Source organism: Ochotona curzoniae, unplaced genomic scaffold (assembly GCF_017591425.1).
Source record: "Ochotona curzoniae isolate NIBS_2020 unplaced genomic scaffold, NIBS_Ocur_1.0 scaffold_1037, whole genome shotgun sequence".
Lineage (NCBI taxonomy): Eukaryota > Metazoa > Chordata > Mammalia > Lagomorpha > Ochotonidae > Ochotona > Ochotona curzoniae.
Window position 1 is genome coordinate 29,481,428 of NW_024467083.1, and position 25,882 is coordinate 29,507,309.

The following is a 25,882-nucleotide window of genomic DNA, read 5'->3' on the forward strand; positions in this document are numbered from 1 at the left end:
CACTTAAGTCTTAAAGAATTCCAGATTGGGATTAAATTTCTTGAAGTTTTATATTTTCTCCCACTAAGAGAAATAACTTTCTTCCAGAATATCTATTAGCAGCTGAGTTCTATATTAATTTTTTTTCCCAAAAAAGGGTTCATCTTTCTGTTGAACTCTGATAAATGACTATTTCTTAATAAAAAGCTAATTTCGTAAGACAAAAGATTATGCTTACTTAATTAAATATAGAGAGAACTTTAAGTAGAACTTTATTTCAGTTTTAACCCTGTAGCTGTAAATTAATCTGCAATAATTAAGGAAAAGGATCTTTCCTCGTGTGTAAATGGATATATGTAGTTTTGGCATCAGAATTGATCATTGACTATGAGAAAAAGTAGAGGTTCCCTCCCTCAAGATTTTGTTAGGGTTTAGTTTCTTTTTTTAAATAGGAGATAAAATATAAATAATTAAGTAAAATGTTTCTGATCTGTGTTCAGTCTCAGGCCCTCATTGAAGAGCTGTTACTGTACAAGCGCTCAGAGGATCAGATAGAATTGAAGGAAAAACAGCTGTCAACCATGCGGGTGGATGTGTGCAGCACAGAAACTCTCAAATGCTTGAAAGGTAATAATTATGTATTTTTAAAAATTTACTTATTTGAAAAATGGAAGGAAGTGTATTCACAACACCCAGAGTTGGGGCAGGCCAAAGCCAGCAGCTGGGAACTCAGTCTGCATGTGAGTGGTAGGAACACAAGCACTAAATCCATCCCTGCTACCTCCCAAGGCACGCATCAGCAGGAAGCTAGAATGAAGAGCAGAGCTGGAACTGAAACCCACTGTACCAAACACCTAGCCCACATACATCCTTATAAATAGAATAATTGAGATTTTTCTTTCCAGATCTGTTGTTTTCATGTAAACAGACCTGACTTACCTTCTAAGGAAAACATTAGGGTGTAGAAAGCACTTGTAATACCTCTGACTTACCAGGTAATTATTTTATACATACAAATTTCATTAGTAATTCTCTCCTCTTTTATAATTTTTATTTTATTTTTAATATTATTTATGTAATTGAGAGGGATACACACCAGTGTAGGCCTCCAGTTAGGGTGGGGAGAGTCTTCCAGGCATGGAGGAAGGTGAGTGGGACAAATGTTTCTTTTTCTCTTTTAAGTCCACTGATAGGGGAAGGAGGGGGAGCCACTGCTTGCTGTCAGACTACATTAGTACCTGATGATGGGGGACAGTCATTTGATAATGCCGTAGAAACTCCAGTGTGGGGAAGAATTTTCCAGCTCTTGCCCATAGGTGCAGCAACCCCACCACCGGCCCTCATGTGTACTGGCAGGTGTTGCAGTCCAACATGACCTGGCCTGTTCCTTTTCCTGTCTCTCACTTATGTCCATGTGTGCTGCGAACTGGCCCAGTGTGCTCTAGCCTACCACCAGCCCGGGCTCTTGTGCTCACCAGCAGGATGTGCAATCTAGCATGGAAGTTCTCTAGAGTTCCCTTATCAGGCCTGCTCTCAGTCCCAGATCTCGCATGTGCTGGCAGATGTTGAAACCTGCCTTGGGGCATGGCCCACCCCAAGTCTTGGCACTCACCATTGGGTAGTATAGTCTAATCCAACTGGCTTGCACCCATTCCAGCCTTTCCAGCAGGCAGTACAGCATATCCTAGCCTGGCCTGCCCCTTAATCTAGCTCTCATGTGAACAGGAAGATACCACAATCTAGTTCAGTCTGTTCCACTCTCATTCTCTTACCAGTGCCAGTAAGTGCTGTGGCCTAGTCCAGTCTGACATGCCCCCAGACCCATCCCATATGCGTGCTGTGGATACTGTAGCCATATTCAGCCCAGACTACCCCTAGCCCCAGCTCTCATGCTCACCAGCATGAGCTACAGCCTAGCAGGGGAGACCCTAAAGTCCCTCAAGATCCCTTGCCAGATCCATTCCTAGCCCAAAGTCTTGGGCTTACTGGTGGGTAATTTAACTTAGCTTGACATGGCCCACCCCTAGTATTCAGCTTTTGTCAGCAAGTGTTGCAGCCTAACCCATCCTGGCGTAGCCTATACCCCATCCTGGCTGTCACGTGGGCAGCAGCACTGACTGGCCCACCTTTACCTGTCCTGGTCCGCCTCAGCCCCAGCTGTTGTACTCCCCAGCAGGAGCTGTGGCCTAGCACGAGAGTTCCCCAAGGTCCCCTACCAAGCCTACTCCCAGACCTGGAACTCAATAATGCCAGTGGGCACCACACTCACACTTGGTGGTGTTCTGCCCATGGTCTTGATCTTTACATGTGCCACAAGGTGCTGTAGTCTTGCCTTGCCTGACCTCTTCCCAGCCCCAGCTCCTGCAAATGTCAGGTAGGTTTCTGTAGGGTGAGTTCTGTGATCCAGCCTGGCTTGTCCCTTCCCTACTCTTAAGTATTCATGCAAAACAGCATATACTGCAGTCCCACAGAAGCAAACCTACAAATCCCCTATAGAATCTGTTCCCATATCCAGTTCTCTCGCATTCTTCTGGGTGCTGTGACCCAGACTGATGTTACCCACCCCCTGCCCTGACACTCTCAGGCAAGTACTGTGACCTTACCCACCAGGCATACCACCCTTCTCCACCCCTGCCCACCACACCCCAGCTGCAGCTTTTGTGTGTACTGGAGGGCAGCAGTTAGCTTAAGTGGACAGCTGTTTTGACCTGATCCAAACATGCTCTCTGGTTCCCTCCCTCTAAACCCACTCCACCTCAGCTCCCTTACCTTTTGGTGAGTACAATGGCCTGGTCCATGGATGCCCCCAGATGTCATTCCACCCCTGTCAAACATTCCCTCAGTGGCCCACGCTCCAACATGTCCCCAGACTCCTTCCCTAGTCTCAGGTTCCCCAACCCTCATCCCCACCCACCCCGTGATGGTGGCAAGTGTGCCTGGGGGAAGGAGTGGTACATTATGGCTCACCTTCCCCACATATCTTTTTGAGAGAGAGAGTCAGTCAGCAATTATGCAGACAGGACGTGCTAATAAAAAGATTTGTCACTAACCAAGCCCAGAGTGCCACGAGCTTTGGCTGCTTTTTCCCAGCAGTGTAACACTTGCCTAGGTACAAAACAATCTAGACAGTTGCCTAAAGCTGGCTCTCCTTCCCTTTACTTCTAATGTTTTCTTTGTGTATTAGGTTATCTGTGGTTTTCATTATTTGGGGCATGTTTTTTAATGAAATCACACTAATGCCTCATTAAATCTTGTTGGTCTCTTTTCTTTACATTGTAATTACGCATAGTTCATTAGAATGTAAGCCTCACAAAAGCACGATTTATCTTTATTTGTTTATTGCTGTGCCCAATGCCTAGAGTAATATTTAATACATAACAAGTATTTGAAACAAAATTTTGAAATAATGAGTAAGTGACATCTAGCTATTCATTTGGGTGACTATTTTGTTTCTGCACAATACCTTAGTTTAACATTTTATCTAATTTAACTCTCACAAATAATTCAGACGCATGCTTTTTTGTTTTGTTTTGTTTTTGTTTGTTTGTTTGGTTTGTTTTTTTTAGTGGGTGGGGTTAGATTTGGTGAATGAGCTGCATGGGAGAAACAGATATTCAGGCCAGCTAGGGACAACGTCTTGCTATAGGGGAATGGCGAGATGAGCAGACAGCTAGAGACTGACAATGCTCTTCAAAATCTGTGCTCTGTAAGTGAGAATTCTGAGGTGACATAATAAGATTAATAGCTCATCAAGGGCACACGGCTGATAAGAGGAAGGCCAAAATTTATACCAATATCCAAAGTCATATTCTAGCAGTCACTATGACTGAGCTATATATTTGATCATTTAAAGGTCTTTTTCAGATAGGAAGACAAAATTAGTGTAATACACAAAGAGCTATTATCTTCACTGTTCCAAAAGGTGTATCCAGGGGCAGGTTAGTTTAGCCTAAAGGTTAAGACAAGGATAAAGATGCCTGCCTATGTCCTGTATCAACATGTCCGGGTTCAAATCTCAGCTACGTTAGGAATCCAGCTTTCTGCCAATACAGATCCTGGGAAGTCCTGGTTGTGGATCGAGTTGTTGGGTCCCTGCAACCCTCTTGGGAGACTTGTATTGAGTACCTACCTCTAGCTATGGACCCACCTCCAGATGTGGCCCAGTGTGAGCCATTGCATTTATTTGCCAAATTAACCACCAGAGAGAAACACTCTCTCTCCCTGTCTCTCTGCTTCTCAGATTAAAACAATAAGTAAATAAACAACAAAAAAGATATAGTTTACTGTCTGGTACAATGTGCAAGTTACAGCATAAATGAACAAATGAGCTTCTTTTTTGTTCCTAAGTAACAATGTAGTACCTAATTAGGAAACTTTTTCGTTAAATTTTATTTGACTTTTTTTTTTATAGACTATTTATTTGGAAGGCAGAATTTCAAAGAGGGAGAACAAGAGAGATCTTCCATCCTCTGGTTCATTCCCTAGATGACCACAATAGCCATCATTGGGTTAGGCTGAAGCCAGAATCCTGGAACTCCAGCTGAGACATGAGTTTCAGGGACCCAAGCACTTGAACTGTCTTCCACTGCCTTCCCAGGCATATCAGCAGGGAGCTGGGATCAGAAGTAAAGCAGCTACTAGCACTTGAGTCGTAGCCCGTAAGAGCTGCCAGCATTGCTAGCAGTAGCTGAATTCATTGCACCACAAGGCTGGCCCCTTTGCCTCAATTGTAATACAAATACCTTACCCTTGTGTCTCTCCTTCAGGTTTATGTGGATGTGCATTGTGAGGTTTCTGCTAACAAGAAACTTGTTTCTGTTTGCTTATTTATTTTTGAGAGGGAGAAAGAATAAGAACGCCCACCTCGTAATTTACTCTTCCAAATTACCTGCAATGATTGAGGAGTCAAAATTAGGAACACAGTGCAGGTTTCCCACCTGAGGATAGTAAGACTCTGCCCAAGCTATCTCAACTGCCTCCCAGGTTTTTCATTAACAAGAAGCTGGAGTCAGTAGCTGGTATCGTGCTGAGGAGCTCTGATGGCAAATGTGGGTGTCTTAACCACTAGAGCAGAGTCCACCCCATAAGCAGTTTTAACACAGGTTGAATGTCCCTGATCCAGAATGATTCAAATCAGAAATATTTCAGATCTTGGATTTTTTCCAAATTTAGAATATTACACACTTGAGATATCTAGGGATAGGACCCAAATCTATATAAAAAATTCATTTATACTTCACATACACCTTTCATACATAGCCCAAATGATTTTATACAACTTTTTGTGTGCCTGTGATTGGAAAAGCCTCGTTATGTTAATTATGAGTCTAAGAATATTACACAGTAACTGCATCAAGAATAGAAACACAGAACAACGGCAGATTTTTGAAAGGATTATATATATATTTTTAATTTTTATCCTGAGATGAATATTTTCTGTTATTTTAGATAAAACAGGAGGGAAAAAGTTCTCCAAAGAATTTGAAGAGGCAAGTTCCAAACTGGAGGAGTTTGTGAATGGGTTGGATAAACAAGTGAAAAATGGTCCCTCTCTAACAGAAGCACTGGAAAATGCTGGAATTTTCTATGAAGCACAGTACAAAGAAGTAAAAGTGGTAGCTAATGTAAGTAATCCTATATTAGAGCTATTCTTTACTGAGTGGTTACCATGTGTTACAGACTATTTACATATATTGTAGATATTGTTGTAATCTCTCCAAAACTTAGAAGACCATATTTAGGCTCTCTATGGAAAATAAGCATTACCAGCGCCTGCCATTGTAGCCTAGTAGCTAAAATCCTCACCTCGTATGTGCTGGGATCCCATATGGGTGCAAGTTCATGTCCTGGCTGCACCACTTCCTATCCAGTTCCCTGCTTGTGGCCTTGGAAAGTAGTCGAGGATGGACCCAAGTTTTGGGACCCTGCACCCATGTGGGATACCCGGAAGAGGCTCCTGGTGCTGGATCAGCTCAGCTCCAGCTGTTTTGGCCACTTTGGGAGTAAATCAGTGAATGGAAGATCTTTCTCGTCTCTCCTTCTCCATAAATCTGACTTTCCACTTTAAAAAAAAAAAAAGTCTTTTAAAAAAAAAGGGAAGGAGAAAGAGAAAAGAAGCATTACCATCTCCGTATTTTATAAAGAGACTTAGTGACCTTAGACATAATGAAACAGCCAGCAAGTGGTAGAATCAAAATCAGATCTGGAGGCCCTGCGTGATGGCTCAGTGGCTAAAACATTGCCTTGGAAGCACTCGGATTCCTGATGAGTGCCGATTCAAGTCCCGGCTGCTGCACTTCTCATCTAGTTCCCTATGCCCACGTGGGAGACCCCGAGGAAGCTCCTTGCTCCTGGCTTTGGATTTGCTCAAGATCGTTCTCTGCCTCCTTCTCTCTATAAATCTGTCTTTCCAATAAAAATAAATAAATCTTTTTTAAAAAAATTAAGACCTGGGACTTTCTAGTGCTAAAGCTCAGACCCACAGTCTCTGAATAATGTGCTTTACCTAAGTCCATGCACGTTTTGAAAGAGCCTGTGCTTAAGGTACTGTCACAGTACATAAAATTAACCACAAGTATATGTACTTCTATTTAACCAGAAAATTGGATGGGAACATTCTTTCAGTAAACTTCATATAAACTGACTGAGCTAACTGAAGGCAAAGGAGATACTAAGCCACCAGGATTCAATCACAGGGGATCCACTCTAGTGACCCAGTCCCATCTACTGACCTCCCGAAGGTTCCAACTCTGAACACCATGGTTGTGTTATGTTTCCCCTCTCTTGCTAGTATCAGCATAAGACTTTGGGGACTAAACCTTGTGTGTTTTCCAGGAGGAAATATTTAAATCATAGCACTCTGCCCCTAGTCCTCCAAAACTTAGATCCCTCTTAAATGCTGTGTAGAGTTACACCAGTCTAATTAAGAGAAAAAGAAATTTCAGTTGGTAGTATGCATTAACTGCTTGACACTTCTCAGAATAATCAGAAAAAGGAGAACAGTCTAATACGCCTTTTCACCAAGATGGTGCTGAAGGCAAAGAAGTAAGCTCCTGCCCCTCTGAAGCCAAAGCCAATGAAAGCCTGGAAGCCAAGTAGGTGATGCTGAAAGGCATCCAGAAGATCCACACGTCACCCACCTTCCAGCAGCTCGAGACACTGTGCCTGAGGCAGCAGTGCAAATACCCTCAGAGGAGGAGAAATAAACTTGACCAGTATGCCATCATCAAGTTCCCCCTGACCGGAGTCTGCTCTGAAGAAGATAGAAGACAACAGCACACTCATGTTCATTGTGAATGTCAAGGCCAACAAGCACCAGGGCATCCAAGCCATGAAGAAGCTGTGTGACACTGATGTGGCCAAAGTCAATACCCTGATCAGACCTGTTGGAGAAAGAAGGCATACGTATGGCTGGCTCCTGATTACCATGCTCTGGATGACATCAACAAAATTGGGATCACCTAAGCTGCATCCAGCTACCTAATTCTAAAAATATGTTTTCCACCACTAAAAAAAGAAGGAAGAAAAACCTCAAACAAGAGGAAACCTAACTACTAAATATGATCTTGAATGGGGTATTGAATTGGAAAAAGGAACAAATCTATGCCCCATGTCGGGGACCCTGGGATGGGGTGGGAGGTTGGGTGGGTCTTCTCCCTTGGTCTCCCTCCTTACCCCAGATACACATACACACACAAACATGGAAACAGTGGTCTTACCCATTTTTCTATAACCTTTGACCCTTTGTTCCCTAATCAACTATGTAAAGTTTATCAAAATTTAAAAAGAGAGCAGTAATGAAGGCATATTGATTAATGTTTCAGGAAGAAAAAGCAAAGTTACTTGTCTTTATTTTGTGACATGATGAGCTATAATTTTACCTATTGTAAATTAATGCTTAATTTTTTGGTGTTATAAAAGGTTTTCATATTTAAAAATTTGCTTCATGTCTTCCCAAAAAAGGAGCAAATCTGAATAAAGTATGTACTTTCATTTTTTAAAATTTAGTCAAACTTCAGAACCACCTGGAGAGTGCATAATCCGAAAGTTGAAAGGGTTTAGTAGGGAGATAGTGGGCACCTCCCTGTTGGGTTTCCACTCCCACTGGAGAGCACAAGAACCAGGGCAGGGACGGGGTGGCTGGACAGGGGGTACCCGCCAGTGTGTGTGTGGACTGGATGATAGGATTGGTTGGGTTGAACTAGGCTTCAATGCCCATTGACATGTACGAGAGCTAGAGGGGACGTGGGACAGACTGAACTGTACTGGAGAAGGTACATACTGGCAAGCATGGGGACCAGGGTGGGGCAGGCCTGGTGGGGGTTATAGGCTGCAGCTCCCACTGGTTTGCGTGAGAGCTGAGTATGAGGTGGACAGGATCAGGATGGGCTACAACACCCATTGGTTCGTGTGGAAGACAGATCTGGAAACAGAACTGACCCAGCAATTGAAACAGCCAGCATGTGCATAAGCTGATTTTGGCGACAGACTGTGCCAGACCCTGTACTGGCAAGCACACACGGGAATCAGGTCTGGGATCACCTCAGACGAAGTTTCTTTGGAGATCCCTCTAACTGAACTGCTGATCTCAGAACCCCAACCATGAAGGGACTATGTCAGCCAGTGGATTCTGAATAGATTTCATTGCAATTGGAATGGCAAGATTGGCAGCAATTCAGAACTGTTGAACTATCAAAACTGCTTAAGTAGGACCCTCTGGGCATGCCTCACATCAGGGACCTGGGATGGGAAGGAGGCTGGGTAGGGCTTTTCCCTTATTTCTCCCCTGAACCCAACTACAGGGGGAAAAATGATGATATTAGTGTGAAAACAATGGTATTACCAATTTTCCTGTAGCCCTTGACCTTTTGTACCCTAAGTAACTAAGTAAGATTATCAAAAAAATAAAGTAAAATGAAAAAGAATAATTAGATTAATTGATTTGCGATTTTATTTATTTATTTAAAGGCAGAATTATATAGGGCAGAGAGAGGATGCAAAAGAGACAGGATTCTTTCCATCCACTGCTTCAGTTCTCAAATAGCTACAGTGGCCACAAAGGCCAAGGCTACACTAGTCCAAAGCCAGGAGCATGGAACCCCATCCAGGTTTTCCATCTATATTGTAGGAGCCCATTGCTTTCCTAGGAACAAAAGAGAGCTGGGTGGAAGTGCAGCAGCTGGGACTCTTAACTGCTCATTTGAGATGCCAACATCTCAGACAGCAGCTTAACTATTGGCTGCTAAGTACAGACTTCAGTTAGTAATAATTATCAACACTGACTCATTAGTGTGTGAGATACCATACTCATATCATGTAGTAATAAGGGAAAGTGGGTGTGGAATATATGGAAATGAACCTCTGAACTGTCTGCATTTATTTTAAGAACCTAAAACTGTACTAAAATAAAAAGCTTATTTTAAAATGAATGGAGTTGGGCCTAGTGTGGTACCCTAATGGCTCAAGTCCTTGCCATGCATGAGCCAGGATCCCATATGGGCGCCGGTTCATGTCTGGGCTGCTCCGCTTCCCACACTTCCCAAGCTTGCTCCCTGCTTGTAGCCTGGGGAGCAGTGAAGGTTGACCCACAACCATGAGACCCTGCACCCATGTGGGAGACCTGGAAGAAGCTCCTGGCTCTAGATTCAGATTGGCTCAGGTCTGGCCATTGTGGCTGCTTGGGACATGAACTAGTGAACAGAAAATCTCTCTGTTTCTCCTTCTCTCTATAAAAATTGGACCCTGCAATGAAGATAAATGAATCTTTTAAAATATACTAAAAATTTAAGAGAATTTCGCTTTCCGGGCTCTCCTTTATATTTGGATTTAATATTTGTCTTCTTCACTTTAATGTCTTCAATACTTAGAAGAGCACATTTGGGCTTCCAGTAAGTATTGGTTGGGTGGACGAGTAGACGAGGTGAAAAAGGATGAAGTATACCTTCTGGCTTCCTTACTCAAGTAGCTCTGCAGGGGACTGAAATAGTATAGATGCACATGATATTTCCTTGTTTTGTTTTAGTAGTGTTATTATTAATAATGAGAGCATCTGATTAGATTTCTTGTTGGTCCTCTTCCCAGAGGAGTAAACTTCTTTTTCTCTTTTAGGCATATAAAACCTTCGCTAACCGAGTTAACAATTTAAAGAAGAAGTTGGATCAATTAAAGTCAACCCTCCCTGATCCTGAGGAATCCCCAGTCCCTTCCCCAAGCATGGATGCTCCCTCCCCAACTGGTTCTGAGTCTCCTTTCCAGGGGATGGGAGGTGAGGAAACTCGCTCACCAGTCTTGGAGAGTGAGAAGTCTGCCACCCCCGAACCTGTGACAGATAATCGTGATGTGGAAGACATGGAACTCTCAGATGTGGAAGACGATGGATCCAAAATCATTGGTACATCCTCATATGATTCACAATCTATTCTAAATTGCCTGCTTTGCCACCACCAAATCTGTCATAAGCAGTTGTTAAAGCATAGTGCAGTCCTTATAAACATTAGAATACCATTATTCTCTCTAGAATAGTGGTCCAGGATTTGATATGCCTCTTAGGTTAGAAATTATTAATCAGTGTGTGTGTTAACCTGGTGGTTAAAGTGATGGTTAGGACACTTGTGTCTCAGTCCTGAGTTCCTGAGTTTTAATCCCCTGTTGCACTTCTGACTCTAACAGCTTCCTGTCAGGGCAGACCCTGGGAGGTAGCAGTGCTAGCTTCCTGATTGAGTTCCTGGGCCCAGGATGTTGTTGGCTTTGTTTCTCTGCCTACCAAATAAAGAAAAAAGACAACCTAGTTTTAAATGAATAGTTGCTCAAGATATGCACTGCAATGTACAGTAGTCTCTGGTAGCTGCAGAGGAATGCCAAGCATCTGAAGTGCAGCACGTGTGTTGACGTTTGTCATGGAGGTCAAGGTGCCCGTATTCCCTCCTGGAGTGCCACACTTACAGCCACTCTCAGAAATAGCCTGGATTGGAGAGTTGTTTCTTGGCTATTCCACCTTTTATGATTACTCTTATTAAGTGAACTCACTGTTGTTGCATGTGATAAATATACCATCTATCTATTCTTTAAAAGTAGTAAAAAGGAATATATTACAAAGTTTCAAGAATTCAACCAATTAGTGTCTGATTGCACCCCTAGTAGAGTAATTTTAGGCAGGTAACAGAAAATACAATGAAATGTATACGGTTTCTCAGAAAGTTACCAAATTAATGGAAAAGACGAGCTAATCCACAATAAATATTCCTAACCTATACCAAATAATGTTTTTTTATCTCATTTTTTGGGATCTCACTACCACAGTAACAACCTTGTGTCTTTTGTCATCTCGTTTCCTCTTCCCTCCTCCTGAATGCCTTCATCTCCTCTATGGCATCCATCTCTCCTTTCCTGCCACTCCAGAAATGTGCACATTGAATACACAATTACTAAGAAGGTGCAAAGGAATCATTAAAAGTCATATAACAATTCAGAACATTCTTTTAAAGGAGATATAGAGTGTGGAAGTGATTGTAAATTATGAGGAGTATAACTTTAACAACAAGAAGCGTGACTTGAGTCGTCGTTTCTCTGAAATGTAGTACTTCTTACCCCGCACCCCCAACTCAGGAAATATTAGTACATATTGTACATATTGTTCCATATTGTAAGCAAAATCTGAAAAGTGGTGTGTTATAATATCTCTCTTCTTTCTGGAAACAGTGGAAGATAGAAAAGAAAAGCCCATGGAAAAGTCAGCTGTATCAACTTGTGTACCTACAAAGACAACGGAGAGTCTCTCAAAGCCCTCTTCTTGTACCCCAGTGCCTGTGACCGTGACAGCAACCCCACCACCTCCAAAGCCTACGAATACTTCTCTTCTGTCCCCTTCCCCAGGGTTGGCTTTGCCAAACCTGGCCAATGTAGATCTGGCGAAGATCAGTTCCATCCTTAGCAGCCTGACATCAGTCATGAAAAACACGGGTAAGTAAACCCAGGACAAAGGATGGTGGCAGATTTCTGTCTTGGTAAATTGAGCCAGTGGTCTGGATTTTTGTGTTTAATTTTTTTAGTTAAAAATTTCTAAAAATCAGCATAGTAATTATGAAAAAATTAGAAAGTAGGCAAAAAGAATAAGCATCTATACTCTTATTACCCCAAAGGAAACTAGTATTTGCTTTTGAGCGTATGTGTATGCTTAGAGGATTAGATTGTTGTAGTAATTTTTCTTTAATAATTCTTCATAAAATGAAAATAGAATGAGATATTTTTAAATTGAGGCATATTGTTGGTATATACTATTTCTCAAAACCAGCTATTTAAACTTCAACTACATTTTATATCATCAAGTATTCATCTATATGGTTTTTTTTGGGGGGGGGGAGGTTCTTTTTTTTTTTTTTTTTAAGATTTATTTATGGGAGGGGTGGGGGGAATCCCCAGTGCCTGTAAAACTGTATCACATAATACAATGTTAATAACAATTTAAAAAAAAGATTTATTTATTTTTGTTGCAAAGGTGGATAGACAGAGAGGAGGACAGAGAGGAAGATCTTCTCTCCAAGGGTTCACTCCCCAAGTGAGCGCGACGGCCGGTACTGCGCCGATCCCAAGCCGGGGGCCAGGAGCTCTTCCTGGTCTCCCATGCGGGTGCAGGGTCCCAAGGCCTTGGGCCATCTTTGACTACTTTCCCAGGCCACAAGCAGGGAGCTGGATGGGAAGTAGGGATTAGAACTGGTGCCCATATGGGATCCCAGTGCGTGCAAGGCAAGGGCTTTAACTATTATGCTATCACGCTAGGCCCGCACCTGTGTTTTTAATAGCTGCCCAGCATTTCTCCAGCATTTGATAAGTTTCCTGACCCTATACTGTTAAATGTTTATATTTCTATTTTTAACTGTTAAGGAGTATTATCATAAACTGAATTCTAAAAATTTACAACCTTTCCTACAAGGATTAATTAACATTTAATCTTATGTAATAGAAGGTTCATTTAAAAGTACTTCACCTGAAAATATATTGAAATACAATTTTTTTGTCTGGTCACCACCCATCCAACAGAATCCATAGCAGATCTATTTTCATCGTTGTCTTTCTGTGAATTATTATGAAGAAAATCCCAATCTTTTCATTTTATCAAGTGGAAAATATATATTTCTAAAAGAATAAAGACTTGAATATCAACATATTGAAATCTTTCATTATCTTCAGGACATTGGTGTCCAGGAAGTACACTGTTAGATGCTGCTCGCCTTTGCTTTGTCATTCTTCACCGCCTCTGCTGCCTTGCCTTATTTAACCAGTGTCAAATCCAACCCTAAGATGATGTTTGTATTAATTTGCATTACTTTGATTAAAGAGATGCTTAAAATTTTTCACTTGCTTGTCATTTACATTTTTTCATAAAATGGCTTCTATTTTTATCAGCTTTCAATAGAATCAAATGTTTGTTTCTCTTTATATACTTTTTTCTGTGCTAAAAATCTTCCTAGCATTTGTAATGAAAAGGAGGTTACTTATGTAATCTCAGTTTAGAGGCCACGCAAAATCAGAAGTCACCAGTCGTGTGAGTTACCCGGAGGCTGCGGGTCTTCTGATCCTCCAGGCGTCCAGCAGCTTTTACTGTGCACCACAGGGCCTGAAATATGTGCACAAATAGATTAGTACTTGCGGGCTGAGTCTTCCAAGTAGGAACAAATATTAACATAATTTTCAGATTTTTTTTTTCCTTTGTAAATGATATGATATGGATCATTTGTGAGCCACAGAACAATTCCTGTTAAAACCTATCAAATTTCTTGGAGTGAGTGCAAAGTCAGGAATTGAAGGTCATTTTGAATTGCATTTTCTTGAGTTCATCTTTTTGCCACCAGGGGTCAGTCCTGCATCAAGACCTTCTCCAGCAACTCCTACCAGTCCCAGCAACCTCACCAGTGGTCTGAAAACACCTGCTCCCGCCACAACAACACCTCACAACCCTCTGGCAAACATCCTCTCCAAGGTGGAGATCACCCCAGAGAGCATACTGTCTGCTCTTTCCAAAACCCAGACACAGTCAGCCCCTACACTGCAAGGTAAACTGACGTGTGCCAGAGGGACCTGAATAATGTGAATGTTTCTGGTTTAATCCTGGATTCCGTTTCTGAGAAATTCAAAGCTGTGCAATGCATGATGCAGTTAATCATCTCTGTTTATCATCTGTGAGCTGGCAATGAATAGAATTATGTCGAAGCTGAAAGAGACTTTAAATATTATCTAGTTTAATCTCTTCCTTTTCAGGTAAGAAAACTAAAGCTCAGTGACCTGCTTAAAGTTGCACATCTTCCTGCTTGATAAAGAGCCCAGACTGAATCCAGTGTTTCACCTCCACAGGGACGCTCATCCACTGGGGCTGCATTGGTCCAGGCTTTTAGAACAGATTGATATGTTTTCTGTGCTTTAATGTTAACTGAATCTAAACACAGAAAGAAAGATTAATCTGTTGCCAAAAAGGAAAGAAAAAAATTCTTAACACTTGTTTTCTGTGTCCTGCTTTTGTTGTTGTTGTTGAGGCTTCTATTTCATGCTACACATTTTTTGTTTTCAATATGTCATCTGTAATCTTAATCACATTTGAACCTCTCTGTTCACCCACTTAGATTTTGTTTTGTGCCTGCGATTGCTTCCTTTTGTTTTTTATGAAGATCAGCTGGTCTCTGCTGGTATCCTAGAGATAACACCACAGTGTTTTTGAAGCTCCTCAGTATAATTTCACAATGAGTTACAATGCCAAAAGAGCAGCTTCCCTGTAATGATTTGCTCTGTAATAGTAGTCTGGTCTCAAGACATTGGCAGTGACTGAAGATACTTGCTTTTGATTGTCACAGCTGAAGTGTGGTCTCCTGTATCTGGTGGGTGGAGGCCAGGAGTATGTGGCTACATATCCTGTAACAACAACAAAGAAAGACACATTCCCCCATGTTGTTAGTGCTGGGGCTAAGAAGCCCTGCTCTGTGCAAATAGAGCAGTACAGACAGTTTTTAATTTTCTGTCTGCCTAAACTGTCCTGTTTAAACAAACATAGCAAACTCTGTCTTAAAACAGAAGTTTTGGGATGGACATTGTGAAGCAGATTAAGGTGTGACTGGGGACACCTGTGTTCCATTATTGGAGTTTCTGAGACTGAATCCCACATCTACTTCCAATCCAACTTACTACCAAAAAATGTACCTGGCAGGCTACAGGCAGTGGCTCACATACATGGGTTCTTGCCAGCCATGCCAGAGATCTAGGTGAAGTTTCAGGGTTCTGCCTGGCCCAAACCTGGCTGTAGTGGGCATTTAAGCAGTGAACCAGCAAATCGAATCAATCAATCTCACTTGCTATGCTTTTCCTTTCCAATTAATAAGTTTTACAATATGTATATGGAAAACTATCTACTAATAGTAAAGTAAATAAGTCCATATTGCTCTATCTGTTGTCAGTAACAATAAAAAATGGGCGCTGGTGGGAGCATTGTGGCACAGTGTGTAAGCTGCTGCTCATGACACTGGCATCTCATGTTGAAGCACCAGTTCAAATCTCAGCTGCTCTACTTCCAATCCAACTCCCTGCTAATGGCCTGAGAAAGCAGCAGAAGATGGCCCAAGTACTTGGCCTCCTGCCCCCAACATGGGAAAAGTGGACAGAGTTCGAGCTCCAGTTTCAGTTGGCTCCTGTCATCATCCCCAGCCATTATGGCCACTTGTGGAGTGAATCAGCAAATGCAAGGTTGCTTTCACTCTCTGTCACCCCACCTTTCATATAAAATCTTTTAAAAAAGAAAAAAAGATGGTCCCAGATGTTTGATACAGTGAAGATGCCACTGAGGACATCAGCATTCCATTTTTGAGTGCCTGGGTTCAAATCCCAGCTCCGCTTCTGACTCCAGTGCCATGCTAACACGTACTTGAGGAAGTGGCAGATAATACCCATGTGAGAGACTTCAAGTTCCAGGCTTATGGCTTTGACCTGGCCCAGCTTCAGCTGTTGAGGGCACTCAGGGAGTAAACCAACAGACAAGAAATATTCTCTTGCTCTTCTCTCTTTGCCTTTCAGATTAAAAAAATTTTGTCTTAACTGATGATAATGCTGTCATGATAAATGTAATGACTAAAGGGACAATTCATCTGAGAGATTGAAATTGTTTATAATCTCTCCCTTTTAATCCCTTCCTGTCACCAACTTACAGTTATAGTAGAAATCTCAAACTTGAAGCTACCATTGTGGCACAGTTAGGCAGGCTACTGCATATGGCACTGGCATCCCATACCAGAGCAATGTTTCAAGTCATATTTGTTCTATTTCCAGTCCAGCTTTCTGATAATGTGCATGGGAAAACAGTAGAAGATGGGCCCCTGCCACCCCTGTAGGAGACCCAGATGTAGTTTCTGTCTCCTGGCTTCTACCTGGCCCAGCCCTGGCCCCTGTGGACATTTGGAGACTGACCACATGAATAAAAGATCTCTCCATCACCCCGCCTATCAAATAAATCTTGAAGAAAAAAATTCTCCAACTCAATTTTTAGATGTTCCTGTATAAGTTCTTATATACAGTGCTGTATCTTAAAGAGAAACTTTTCATCACATTGCTGCAACAGGTTCATGTGGACTATATCATTGTGCAAAATTTAAACAAAATTAGGTGTTCCAGCAAAATGAGAAGTGTGAACCCCAGAAAACAATGTGTGTAGACATACAACAGGGAGGTTAATTTCCTCATGGAAAGTGGAATTCTCTTTCACTTAAAAGGAATGTGTCCAGCAACTTAAATAGATGCTTCCTCAGAGTGCTGTTATTGGGAATTTTTCTGATTGTATCATTCACAGCATAGAGAAGGACTTGTTGATATTGAAGAAAAGTACTGTATAGTGGTGAAAGGTAATTTTACCTACCAACAAATTATATCTGCTTTAGCAAGATGATCTTTTGGAGGGTATATCTTATAATATTGAGGGGGATCAAATGATAGGTTTATGGCACATTAGATGCTTGAGGAATTTGCTGTTTCAGTGACCTCAAACTTATTAGAAGAAAAGAAATTTCAGGGAACTTTACAAGGTAGATTTTTTAAAATTTTAGAATAATAATTAGTATTTCCATTGTTGGGAAATTAGAAACTGAGATATTGGGTAACAGGGAAAAGAATGTGAGATTATTTAGGATTAGATGGTTTTAAAATATTACAAGGATAGAATGACTTTGAAATTCTTTGAATGTTAAATCTTTAAACAATTATAGTTAAAATTGAGAATGTAAAGACACATTACTTGAACTATATGCTATTTTCCTTCACTGTGTCATTATTGTGGAATAGTATGAGTTTTTGCAATGACTAAAAGCTACAAATTTAAGTAACACTCTGCAAGTGTATATTTAAGGTTTTCGTTGATGACCACAAATGGGTATATTTCCAGAAGATGATTGAATTCATAGAGCGTTCTGTTTTCTCTTTGTAAACTATCCTTCTGAGACAGTTTCTACAGGAGCATTTTAGTGAAATTCAGTTCTTGCCTCCACAATTTTTTTTTCCTCAGTGCGTCTGAAAAGACTGCCTACCAGTGAAAAGGTTGAATCCCATTACTGTCAGTTGGACTAATTCGTAATCCTTACATTTTCCAAGCTGTAAAATGAGAATTGTGTGATGGGGCTGGTGTTGTGATACAGTGGGTTAAGCTGCCACTTGCAATGAGGGCATCCTATATCAGTGTTGGGTAGAGTCCCAGCTGTTCCACTTCCAGTCCAGCTTCCTGCCAATGTCCTGGCAAGACAGTGGAAGATGGCTCAAGTATTGGGGCCTCTGCCTCCAAAATGGAAGCTCAAGATGGAATGACTGGGTCCTAGCTTCAGCCTGGATGGCTGTTGTGGCCATTTGGGGAGGAACCAGTGGATGAAGGGGGTGTGTGTGTGTGTGTGTTGTGTGTAAAATATTATTCCCTGTTGAAGATTGCACACGCTGCCTTTTCAGAATAACAGTGTACAGCTGAATAGAAGGAATTGTAGAGATGGAAAGGCAAGGCAGAATACTTACTTGCATTTAGGGAAACATTTCCCTAAATCAAGCATTAAGAAAAACTGGCTGGGAGCATTGTTTTGAGAATAATTTTGCTGCCTTTCTTTTCCTGCTTTGCCTGTTGAATCTATAAATGATTCTGACATCGAAATCTCCTCCTTCCTGTTGCCTTTTATTGTGCTCTGTCAGGTTGCCTGGTGGCCCACACTGGATGCATTCCAGTAACTTGTTCTCTTTATATTGATAAACAGCCAGTGTTTTCTGTGACATTTAGCCCTTGATTGTTTGGTCTGTATTCCCTTTGGGCTGATATTTTAATCTCTGGTTCCCACCAGAATGAATGAGGACATCCCGTTAGCCTGTGTTGTTTTTACCATGTGGCAGGCAATTGTTCTCTTTAACCCCACTAATCTTTGTTTCTCCAGGGTTGTCATCTCTGCTGCAGAGTGTTACTGGGAACCCAACTCCAGCCAGTGAAGCCATGGCCCAGAGCACTTCAGCCTCCCCTGCCAGCACCACAGTCTCAACCGTAAAGGGAAGAAATCTGCCCTCCAGTACTCAGCCGTTTATCTCCAAAAGCTTCAGCTATTCTCCTAATTCATCCACCTCTGAAGTTTCCTCCACTTCAGCCAGCAAGGCCTCAATTGGGCAAAGCCCGGGGCTCCCAAGCCCCACTTTCAAATTACCGTCCAGCTCCCTGGGGTTCACAGGTACCCACAGTACCAGCGCTGCCGCCCCACCTACTGAAGTTGCCATGTGCCAATCCTCAGAGGTCTCCAAGCCCAAGCTGGAGTCAGAATCCACCTCCCCAAGCCTGGAAATGAAGATCCACAACTTCTTAAAAGGTAACCCTGGTTTCAGTGGCTTAAACTTAAACATCCCAATCCTGAGCAGTTTGGGGTCCAGTGCTGCATCAGAGAGCCATCCCTCGGACTTCCAGCGTGGCCCTACTAGTACATCGATCGACAACATCGATGGGACCCCTGTGCGGGATGAACGGAGTGGGACGCCCACCCAGGATGAGATGATGGACAAGCCCACATCCAGCAGTGTGGACACCATGTCCCTGCTTTCTAAGATCATTAGCCCGGGCTCCTCAACACCCAGCAGTACCAGGTCACCACCCGCTGGGAGAGATGAAAGCTACCCCCGGGAGCTCGCCAATTCTGTATCTACATACCGACCCTTTGGCCTGGGCAGTGAGTCTCCCTATAAGCAGACTTCTGATGGAATGGAGAGACCAACGTCCCTCATGGACTCTTCACAAGAGAAGTTCTATCCAGATACTTCTTTCCAAGAAGATGAAGATTACCGCGATTTTGAGTATTCGGGGCCTCCCCCCTCTGCCATGATGAACCTAGAGAAGAAGCCAGCCAAGTCTATCCTCAAGTCCAGCAAGCTTCCTGATGCCACCGAGTACCAGCCAATCCTGTCCAGCTACAGCCACAGGGCCCAAGATTTTGGAGTGAAGTCCACCTTCCCTCCAGCTGTAAGGGCCCTGCTGGACTCCAGTGAGAACTGTGACCGACTGTCATCTTCCCCTGGGCTATTCGGTGCCTTCAACATAAGGGGGAATGAACCCGGGTCTGATCGGTCACCGTCACCGAGTAAGAGCGAGCCATTTTTCACCCCTGACTCCAACCACAATAGTTTGTCTCAGTCCACCGCAGGGCATCTCAGTTTGCCACAGAAGCAGTACCCAGACTCTCCACACGCAGTCCCACATCACTCCCTTTTCTCTCCACAGAGCACCCTTGCTGCTCCCACAGGCCACGCCCCCACCTCAGCCATGGAGAAAGTTCTGGCCTCCACCATTTCTACCACGTCAACGATTGAGTTTAAGAATATGCTTAAAAATGCCTCGCGCAAGCCCTCAGATGAGAAGCCTTTTGGCCAGACCCCCAGCAAGGGCACTCCGAGCGATAGTGTTGCTCTCTCCAACCTTGCACAGCCCAGCTTGAGCGCCACTGACCCCCAGCAGCAAGAGGAGCACTACCGCATCGAGACTCGCGTCTCCTCCTCCTGCCTAGACTTGCCTGATAGCACGGAAGAAAAGGGGGCCCCTATAGAGACCCTAGGGTACCACAATGCTTCCAATAGGCGGATGTCAGGGGAGCCAATCCAGACTGTAGAGTCCATCCGCGTTCCTGGGAAAGGAAACCGAGGACATGGGCGCGAGGCTTCAAGGGTGGGTTGGTTTGATCTGAGCACATCAGGCAGCGCTTTTGACAATGGCCCCTCAAGTGCCTCTGAGCTGGCATCCCTCGGGGGTGGGGGCAGCGGCGGCCTTGCTGGCTTTAAAGCAGTACCATACAAGGAACGGGCACCTCAATTTCAGGAGAGTGTCGGCAGCTTTCGTTCCAACAGTTTCAACTCAACATTTGAGCATCATCTGCCCCCGTCCCCCTTGGATCACGGGACGCCCTTCCAGAGAGATCCAGTGGGGCCAACATCTGCCCCATCCGCCCCTCCTAAGGATCATGGCGGTATCTTCTCTCGAGATGCACCCACTCATCTACCCTCTGTGGATCTTTCGAACCCCTTCGCCAAGGAGGCAGCCCTTGGCCACGCTGCCCCGCCCCCTCCTCCTGGAGAGCACAGTGGAGTTCCTTTTCCTGCCCCGCCCCCTCCTCCTCCTTCTGGGGAACTTAGCAGTGGGGGGAGTGGTGTCCCCTTTTCTTCTCCACCCCCTCCCCCACCCCCCGTCGACCACTCTGGGGTTGTGCCCTTTCCAGCCCCACCGCTAGCAGAACACGGAGTGGCAGGGGCTGTGGCAGTGTTTCCCAAGGACCATAGTGCCCTCCTTCAAGGGGCTCTGGCTGAGCATTTCGGAGTACTCCCAGGACCCAGGGACCATGGGGGCCCCACCCAGCGGGACCTGAATGGCCCTGGCCTTAGTCGTGTGCGCGAGAGCCTGAGCCTACCCTCCCACTCTCTGGAGCACCTGGGCCCCGCCCATGGAGGAGGAGGTGGGGGGAGCAGCAGCGGCAGCAGTGGCCCCCCCCTGGGTCCCTCACACAGAGACACCATCGGCCGGAGTGGCATGATTTTACGGAGTCCCCGGCCGGACTTTCGGCCTAGGGAACCTTTTCTCAGCAGAGACCCGTTCCACAGTTTAAAAAGACCCCGGCCACCTTTTGCTAGGGGCCCTCCGTTCTTTGCACCAAAACGCCCATTCTTCCCTCCCAGGTACTGATGGAAACCAAGGGAAAGGCATTTTGAACAGTCTAGAGAGCATTGGGTGTAGGAATTTGGTTTAATGTTGGTTTTGTTTTTCCTCCCTTGATTTGTTTTGTTTTAATTTTTTTATTATGGCAAAGGGCCTCCCTTCTAAATTAACAAGTTATATATGCTTACATTTCACTATACCATCCGGTCCTCCTTCCCACTACACATATCTTCCTTCCCCAAGTTGTTTGTATTTAGAAGGGGAAAAAAATCACAACACAAAGCCACTTTATTTGGCTGGGGACTTGGGGAGTGGGGAGGCAAATGACCTTTCTTTGACCCCGTCTACTGAAGAGTTTATTACATTTGAAATAAAACTTCCATCAGAACAGATGACAACACGTGCAATGTTGGGATATTATTTTGGGCTTGACTCACCAAGCAGCCTACGAAGGATTCCTGGCCCCTTCTCTCTGTCCCACTCAGTAACTGTTGTGGCCAGCTTGGCTCTGTGCCCTGGGTGGTCCAAGCCTTGCTGACAGCCAAGAAGTTGCAAGTAAGGAAGAGGGGAGACCTGAAGCCTGTCAAGTTCATTTCTTCTTTTGTTTTTGAAGGCATGTTAAATTATTTACCCTTCTGAAAATCTTAATTTTTCCTGTTGAATCAGCTACTTACTTTTAAAGTACTGATACACAGCTTTGTTTGTCCTAATAGAAGTTTTTCTCTTAGTCTTGAAAAGAGAGAGGCCAGGTATCATTTTCAAGGTTAAAACAAGGAATGACCACAGCGTATCAAGTTATGGAAAGAACCATTAATCACAGCATGTAATGTGACTTGCCTGTCCTTTGTAAAGGAGAGAATAGAAAACATTCTGAGGTAGTTGGACATGGGCTGTCCCACCCTCTAGCTTCCTGCATTTTCACTCCTACTTTAGCAAAATGGGAAGTCACTGCAGTTGACAGTTGATTGAAAGGTGCGACTGTGAGCCATCCCTACAGATTTTCATGTAAGAAGTTGACATAGTTTTTTTTTTACCATTCTGCCTCCCTGATATGTTCATCATTAGAGGTGTTCCGCCAAAGTTAACAGGGACAAGAAGGCATTGGTCTGTGCCTCCAGTTTTCCCTTGCCTGGGTCCTGTGTTCACCCCTCTTGCTGGGGTTTCCCAGGAGATTGTCCCCATCAGATGTGGCCTGGAGGCTGTTGGGCAGCTGGAGGCCGTTCTGCTGGTGCTGCAGCCCCATCCTGGAAAGCAGTTCTCTGCCCTTGGTCATTTGCACCAGTGGATATACACTTGCCTTCTCCCTGCAAGGCTTGTGTTTCTCCAGCTAGTTTTGGGGAAGAATGCAGTCACTGTGCTTGCATTGCTTGTTTCTAGGGAGGTTAAAAAGCCAGCACTGCTCTACTCCCCTGTGTGGGTACTGGTGTTTTACTTCATGGTTCACACAGAGCATCTGCAGCTGAAGGGAGGAAAGCAGTAGGTTTCTGATGGAACAACAGGAGTTTTCACATATCTGCCTCCCAAGTTAATGTGGAGCTAACTGGAAGAGGGGTAAGAGTGGCACAGTGTTCATCCCTCAGAATATGAAAGTTGGGAGAGGATGGACAGTGTAATTGCCAGGTGATTCTACAAACTTGCCTTTTACAGACAGCAGCTTAAAACAGGTGTGCAGCACAGCTTGCGAGCTGTTGTGTGATTTGTCCGTGGTGCCTCTTGGGGCTCACTGCGTGTTCCAAGGTTAGGACACTGCAGGTCTCCCAGTGCATGTGTATGGTGTTTCTTTGGTGCTCTTAAGCCTCTGCCCCGTAACTCCCTGCAGAAGTGCTTGGTACCATGACCTTGTGTGGGGGTCAGGGGACATAGTGTAGCAGAGCAAAGGAAGTATAGTCCTGTTGAATCCTGAGACATTTGTTTAGGGGGAAAAAAAACACAAGGTGAGAGTGGGGGTGGGCTGGAGATTCCATTTGGCTTTCAGAATTGAAATAGAATTTTCTTGTTATGATTTTTGCAAAAATGAAGTGTGTTGTTTTTCATCCTGGATAAAAGAATGTGAATTTCTGCTGCTGCTGTTTAAGCTAAAAATAGTGTTTACTCAGAAAGGCTCTCTGACTGCTTGGTTTTATCAGAACACGTGGGGCTGTGAAGGAGGAGGCTTCCTGAATGTGGGGGCAGGGTGATTACCCTCACAACATGATGGCTAGCATGTGGAAGGAGGACTGTTGGACACTTGGCAAAAGGTGGACCTAGGGGGTCGGTTTTATTTTCTGAGGTGTTCAGTGTGTTTCAGGGTGGAAGTGAGGGTCTGTGTGAAGCTGTCCATTTTAAGGAGATCTCTCCACAGCATTCAAGACAACAATGTATATATGTGCTATAGTGAAACAAAAAAAAGACAGTTCTGGTATTCATAATATGAAAGGGGTTTTATTCTTTCTGTGTCTGTGATTTAAAACTCCCGTGACCATGCTTTTGTACTTCAAACCGAGTTAAAAAAAATAATAATAAACAAGCTATTTTTTAAAGAAAGCATAGCATAGTGTGTGTTGGCAAGGCATGATTCATGTGAAAGCAGAACACGGAGGGCCTCAGTGCCCGACGGTGCCAGGACCATGGCAGCTGAGTGAGGCAGGGCAGGACCAAGGGCCCTGGGGGTTTTCTGAGAGCTCCTTCTGGTGCCTGAGATGAGCGCTTCCGCCTGCCTCCCTCTTCCCTTCGCAAGCTTCCGGGGTCAGTAGTATTTGGTCTGAGCCCAGGGAGGGTGAGGTGAGAAGTAGGACCTTTGTCCTTTCTGGTACCAGGAATACAGTGTGTGATATATATGGTACAGAAAACCTGTCTTGATAATGTGAATATGCTACACTTCTTCATTGCAAGACATTCACTATCCTCAAGTTACCATTTCCTGCAGAGTTAAGTGAAGCTGATACATTGTTTTGAAGCTGCTGTAAATTACTGCTTCTCTCCCCCCTCCCATTTCTTTCTTTCTTTTTTTTTAATGAGGGGGGTGCCTGTTAAGATTTAAATCAGCTCTGTTGGATTGATATTCTCACGTGTTCAGTGTGAAAAGCAAGACAAGGCCATGCTTGAGAGGCAACAACAAATCTTTTTGAAATGTGTATTAACATCATTTAATAAAATAACCGAGTTGTAAAGGTTTGACATTTTTCTTTGAGATGGGCTTTGACCAAGGGCCCCCGGCTGTGCCGGTGAGTGCACAGAGGAGGGAACCTGTCCAGAAGCTGACCCTGCTGCTCTCTGGAACAGGACCAGGCTCAAAGAAGCCGAGTTTGCTCCAGCGAAGACCCAGTGCGACTGTCAAGGTGACGGCCGCTACGTTCCGCCTGCAGAAGGAAGACCCCGGCTGCATCTCTGAAGAGGGTGTCCCCCTTCGGTCTGAAGGGTATGTGGGAAGAGGGGGCATGCTGAGTGTCCCAGCACACATGTGGGGCACACTCAGGACACAGGCCCTTTGTCTCGTCCCTCCTTCGTGACCACTTGCACTTTACTTGCTTCCAGCCATTCCTCTTCTTTCATCTCATCCCCAATATGTTGTTTTCCGGTTTAAATAAAGTATGGTTGTCTTTGTCGTGTGGTTGACTTTCCCCTCTCATGTTGACTTTGTCCACCTGTGCCCTTTGACTTCAGCACTTAATGTCGCTGAAGGCAACCTAAGCTTCTGAGATCTTCATGGACTTGTGGGTTTCTGTTTGAGCCTTTGTAATTCAATTTTGGAAAGAGATGCAGGGTGGGGTGAGATCAAAATATTCAGGGAGTGGTTGGTGATGAAATGGGATGTACTGCATAGATAGTCATTTGTGTGTGTCTTCAAAAAGTTTCACAATTGTGAGCCAGGAAACATTTATTTTAAAAAGCATAGAATTGGAGAGAAGGTGTGGTAGGGAATCCTACTGGCCTGCTTGTTCCCGCGCCTACCCTTCTTAGCATAGGTTGGCAATCGGTCATGCAGAAACCACACTTAGTCCTTGTCTCCCATCCCATGCTTTGTCAGAACCCAATGAGGTTTAGTAAGTGGAATGTTGGCTCTAAGGGGTGCAGCACGCTAGTGACTTATCTGCACCAGGCCTGGGTTACTGGCAGGGAAGAGGCTGTGAATAGCAACCTTAATTGCAAAAGGCTAAATCTGTGTGTCATTAGATACTTCAGAAATAGGAGCCCAGGCCCCCAGCCAGTGGGTTGGGAGTACCACCAGCCTGGTTGCCCTCTTGGTCTTGGCCTGCCTGACTCCTGTCCACATTCAAGGAGGCAATAACTCTGTGGCACCTCCAGCGGCCCTCCCTGGGCATGATACTGAGAAGGCATAACTCCACAGCTGGCTGCTTTTATCCGAGCCAATTGTGTACAGCAGGGATGAGTTGGCCCCTCATGTCTGTAGACATAGTAACACAAACACCATCAGCGTGAGTTTTGGGGTATTAGGGCGTTTCTCATACTTGTTTATGAGTAACTGGACAAGTCTGGTCAGTTGCTGTTGACAATTGCTGAGTAGTAACTCATCAAGGCCATGGCCGCGCAGGCAAGGCTTGGAGTGGGACACCATTACAGCTCTTAACATGCTGCTATCCCCTTCTCTTGAGTGGGAGTCAAGCACAGACACTTGGAGAGGAGCAAACACAGTGCCAAACAATACCCGGGCTCTGGGGGACGTGAAGGAGAAACCTCTTTACAAGTTGGAGGACAAGGGTTAGGAAGGCTGATACCATCTTAGGAAGTGGT

At 44.1% G+C, this 25,882-nt stretch overlaps 1 protein-coding gene and 1 pseudogene across 11 annotated transcripts in view; both read left to right on the forward strand.

Annotated features, from left to right (window-relative positions):
- RPRD2 (regulation of nuclear pre-mRNA domain containing 2) overlaps positions 1-24,296 on the forward strand; it is a 73,797-nt gene extending 49,501 nt beyond the window's left edge. For 3 of the 11 annotated variants that reach the window (XM_040999089.1, XM_040999087.1, XM_040999088.1), the window contains 6 exons: positions 480-606; positions 5,428-5,603; positions 10,087-10,369; positions 11,677-11,937; positions 13,827-14,027; positions 18,408-24,296. In XM_040999089.1, coding sequence (XP_040855023.1) covers positions 480-606; positions 5,428-5,603; positions 10,087-10,369; positions 11,677-11,937; positions 13,827-14,027; positions 18,408-21,178 — 3,819 coding nt within the window. In that variant the 3' untranslated portion in view covers positions 21,179-24,296. The remainder of the gene's footprint in view (positions 1-479; positions 607-5,427; positions 5,604-10,086; positions 10,370-11,676; positions 11,938-13,826; positions 14,028-18,407) is intronic. The other 8 variants (XM_040999093.1, XM_040999092.1, XM_040999097.1 and 5 more) reach the window with 5 other exon arrangements.
- LOC121168782 lies at positions 7,004-7,600 on the forward strand (annotated as a pseudogene).
- Positions 24,297-25,882: the final 1,586 nt, after the last annotated feature.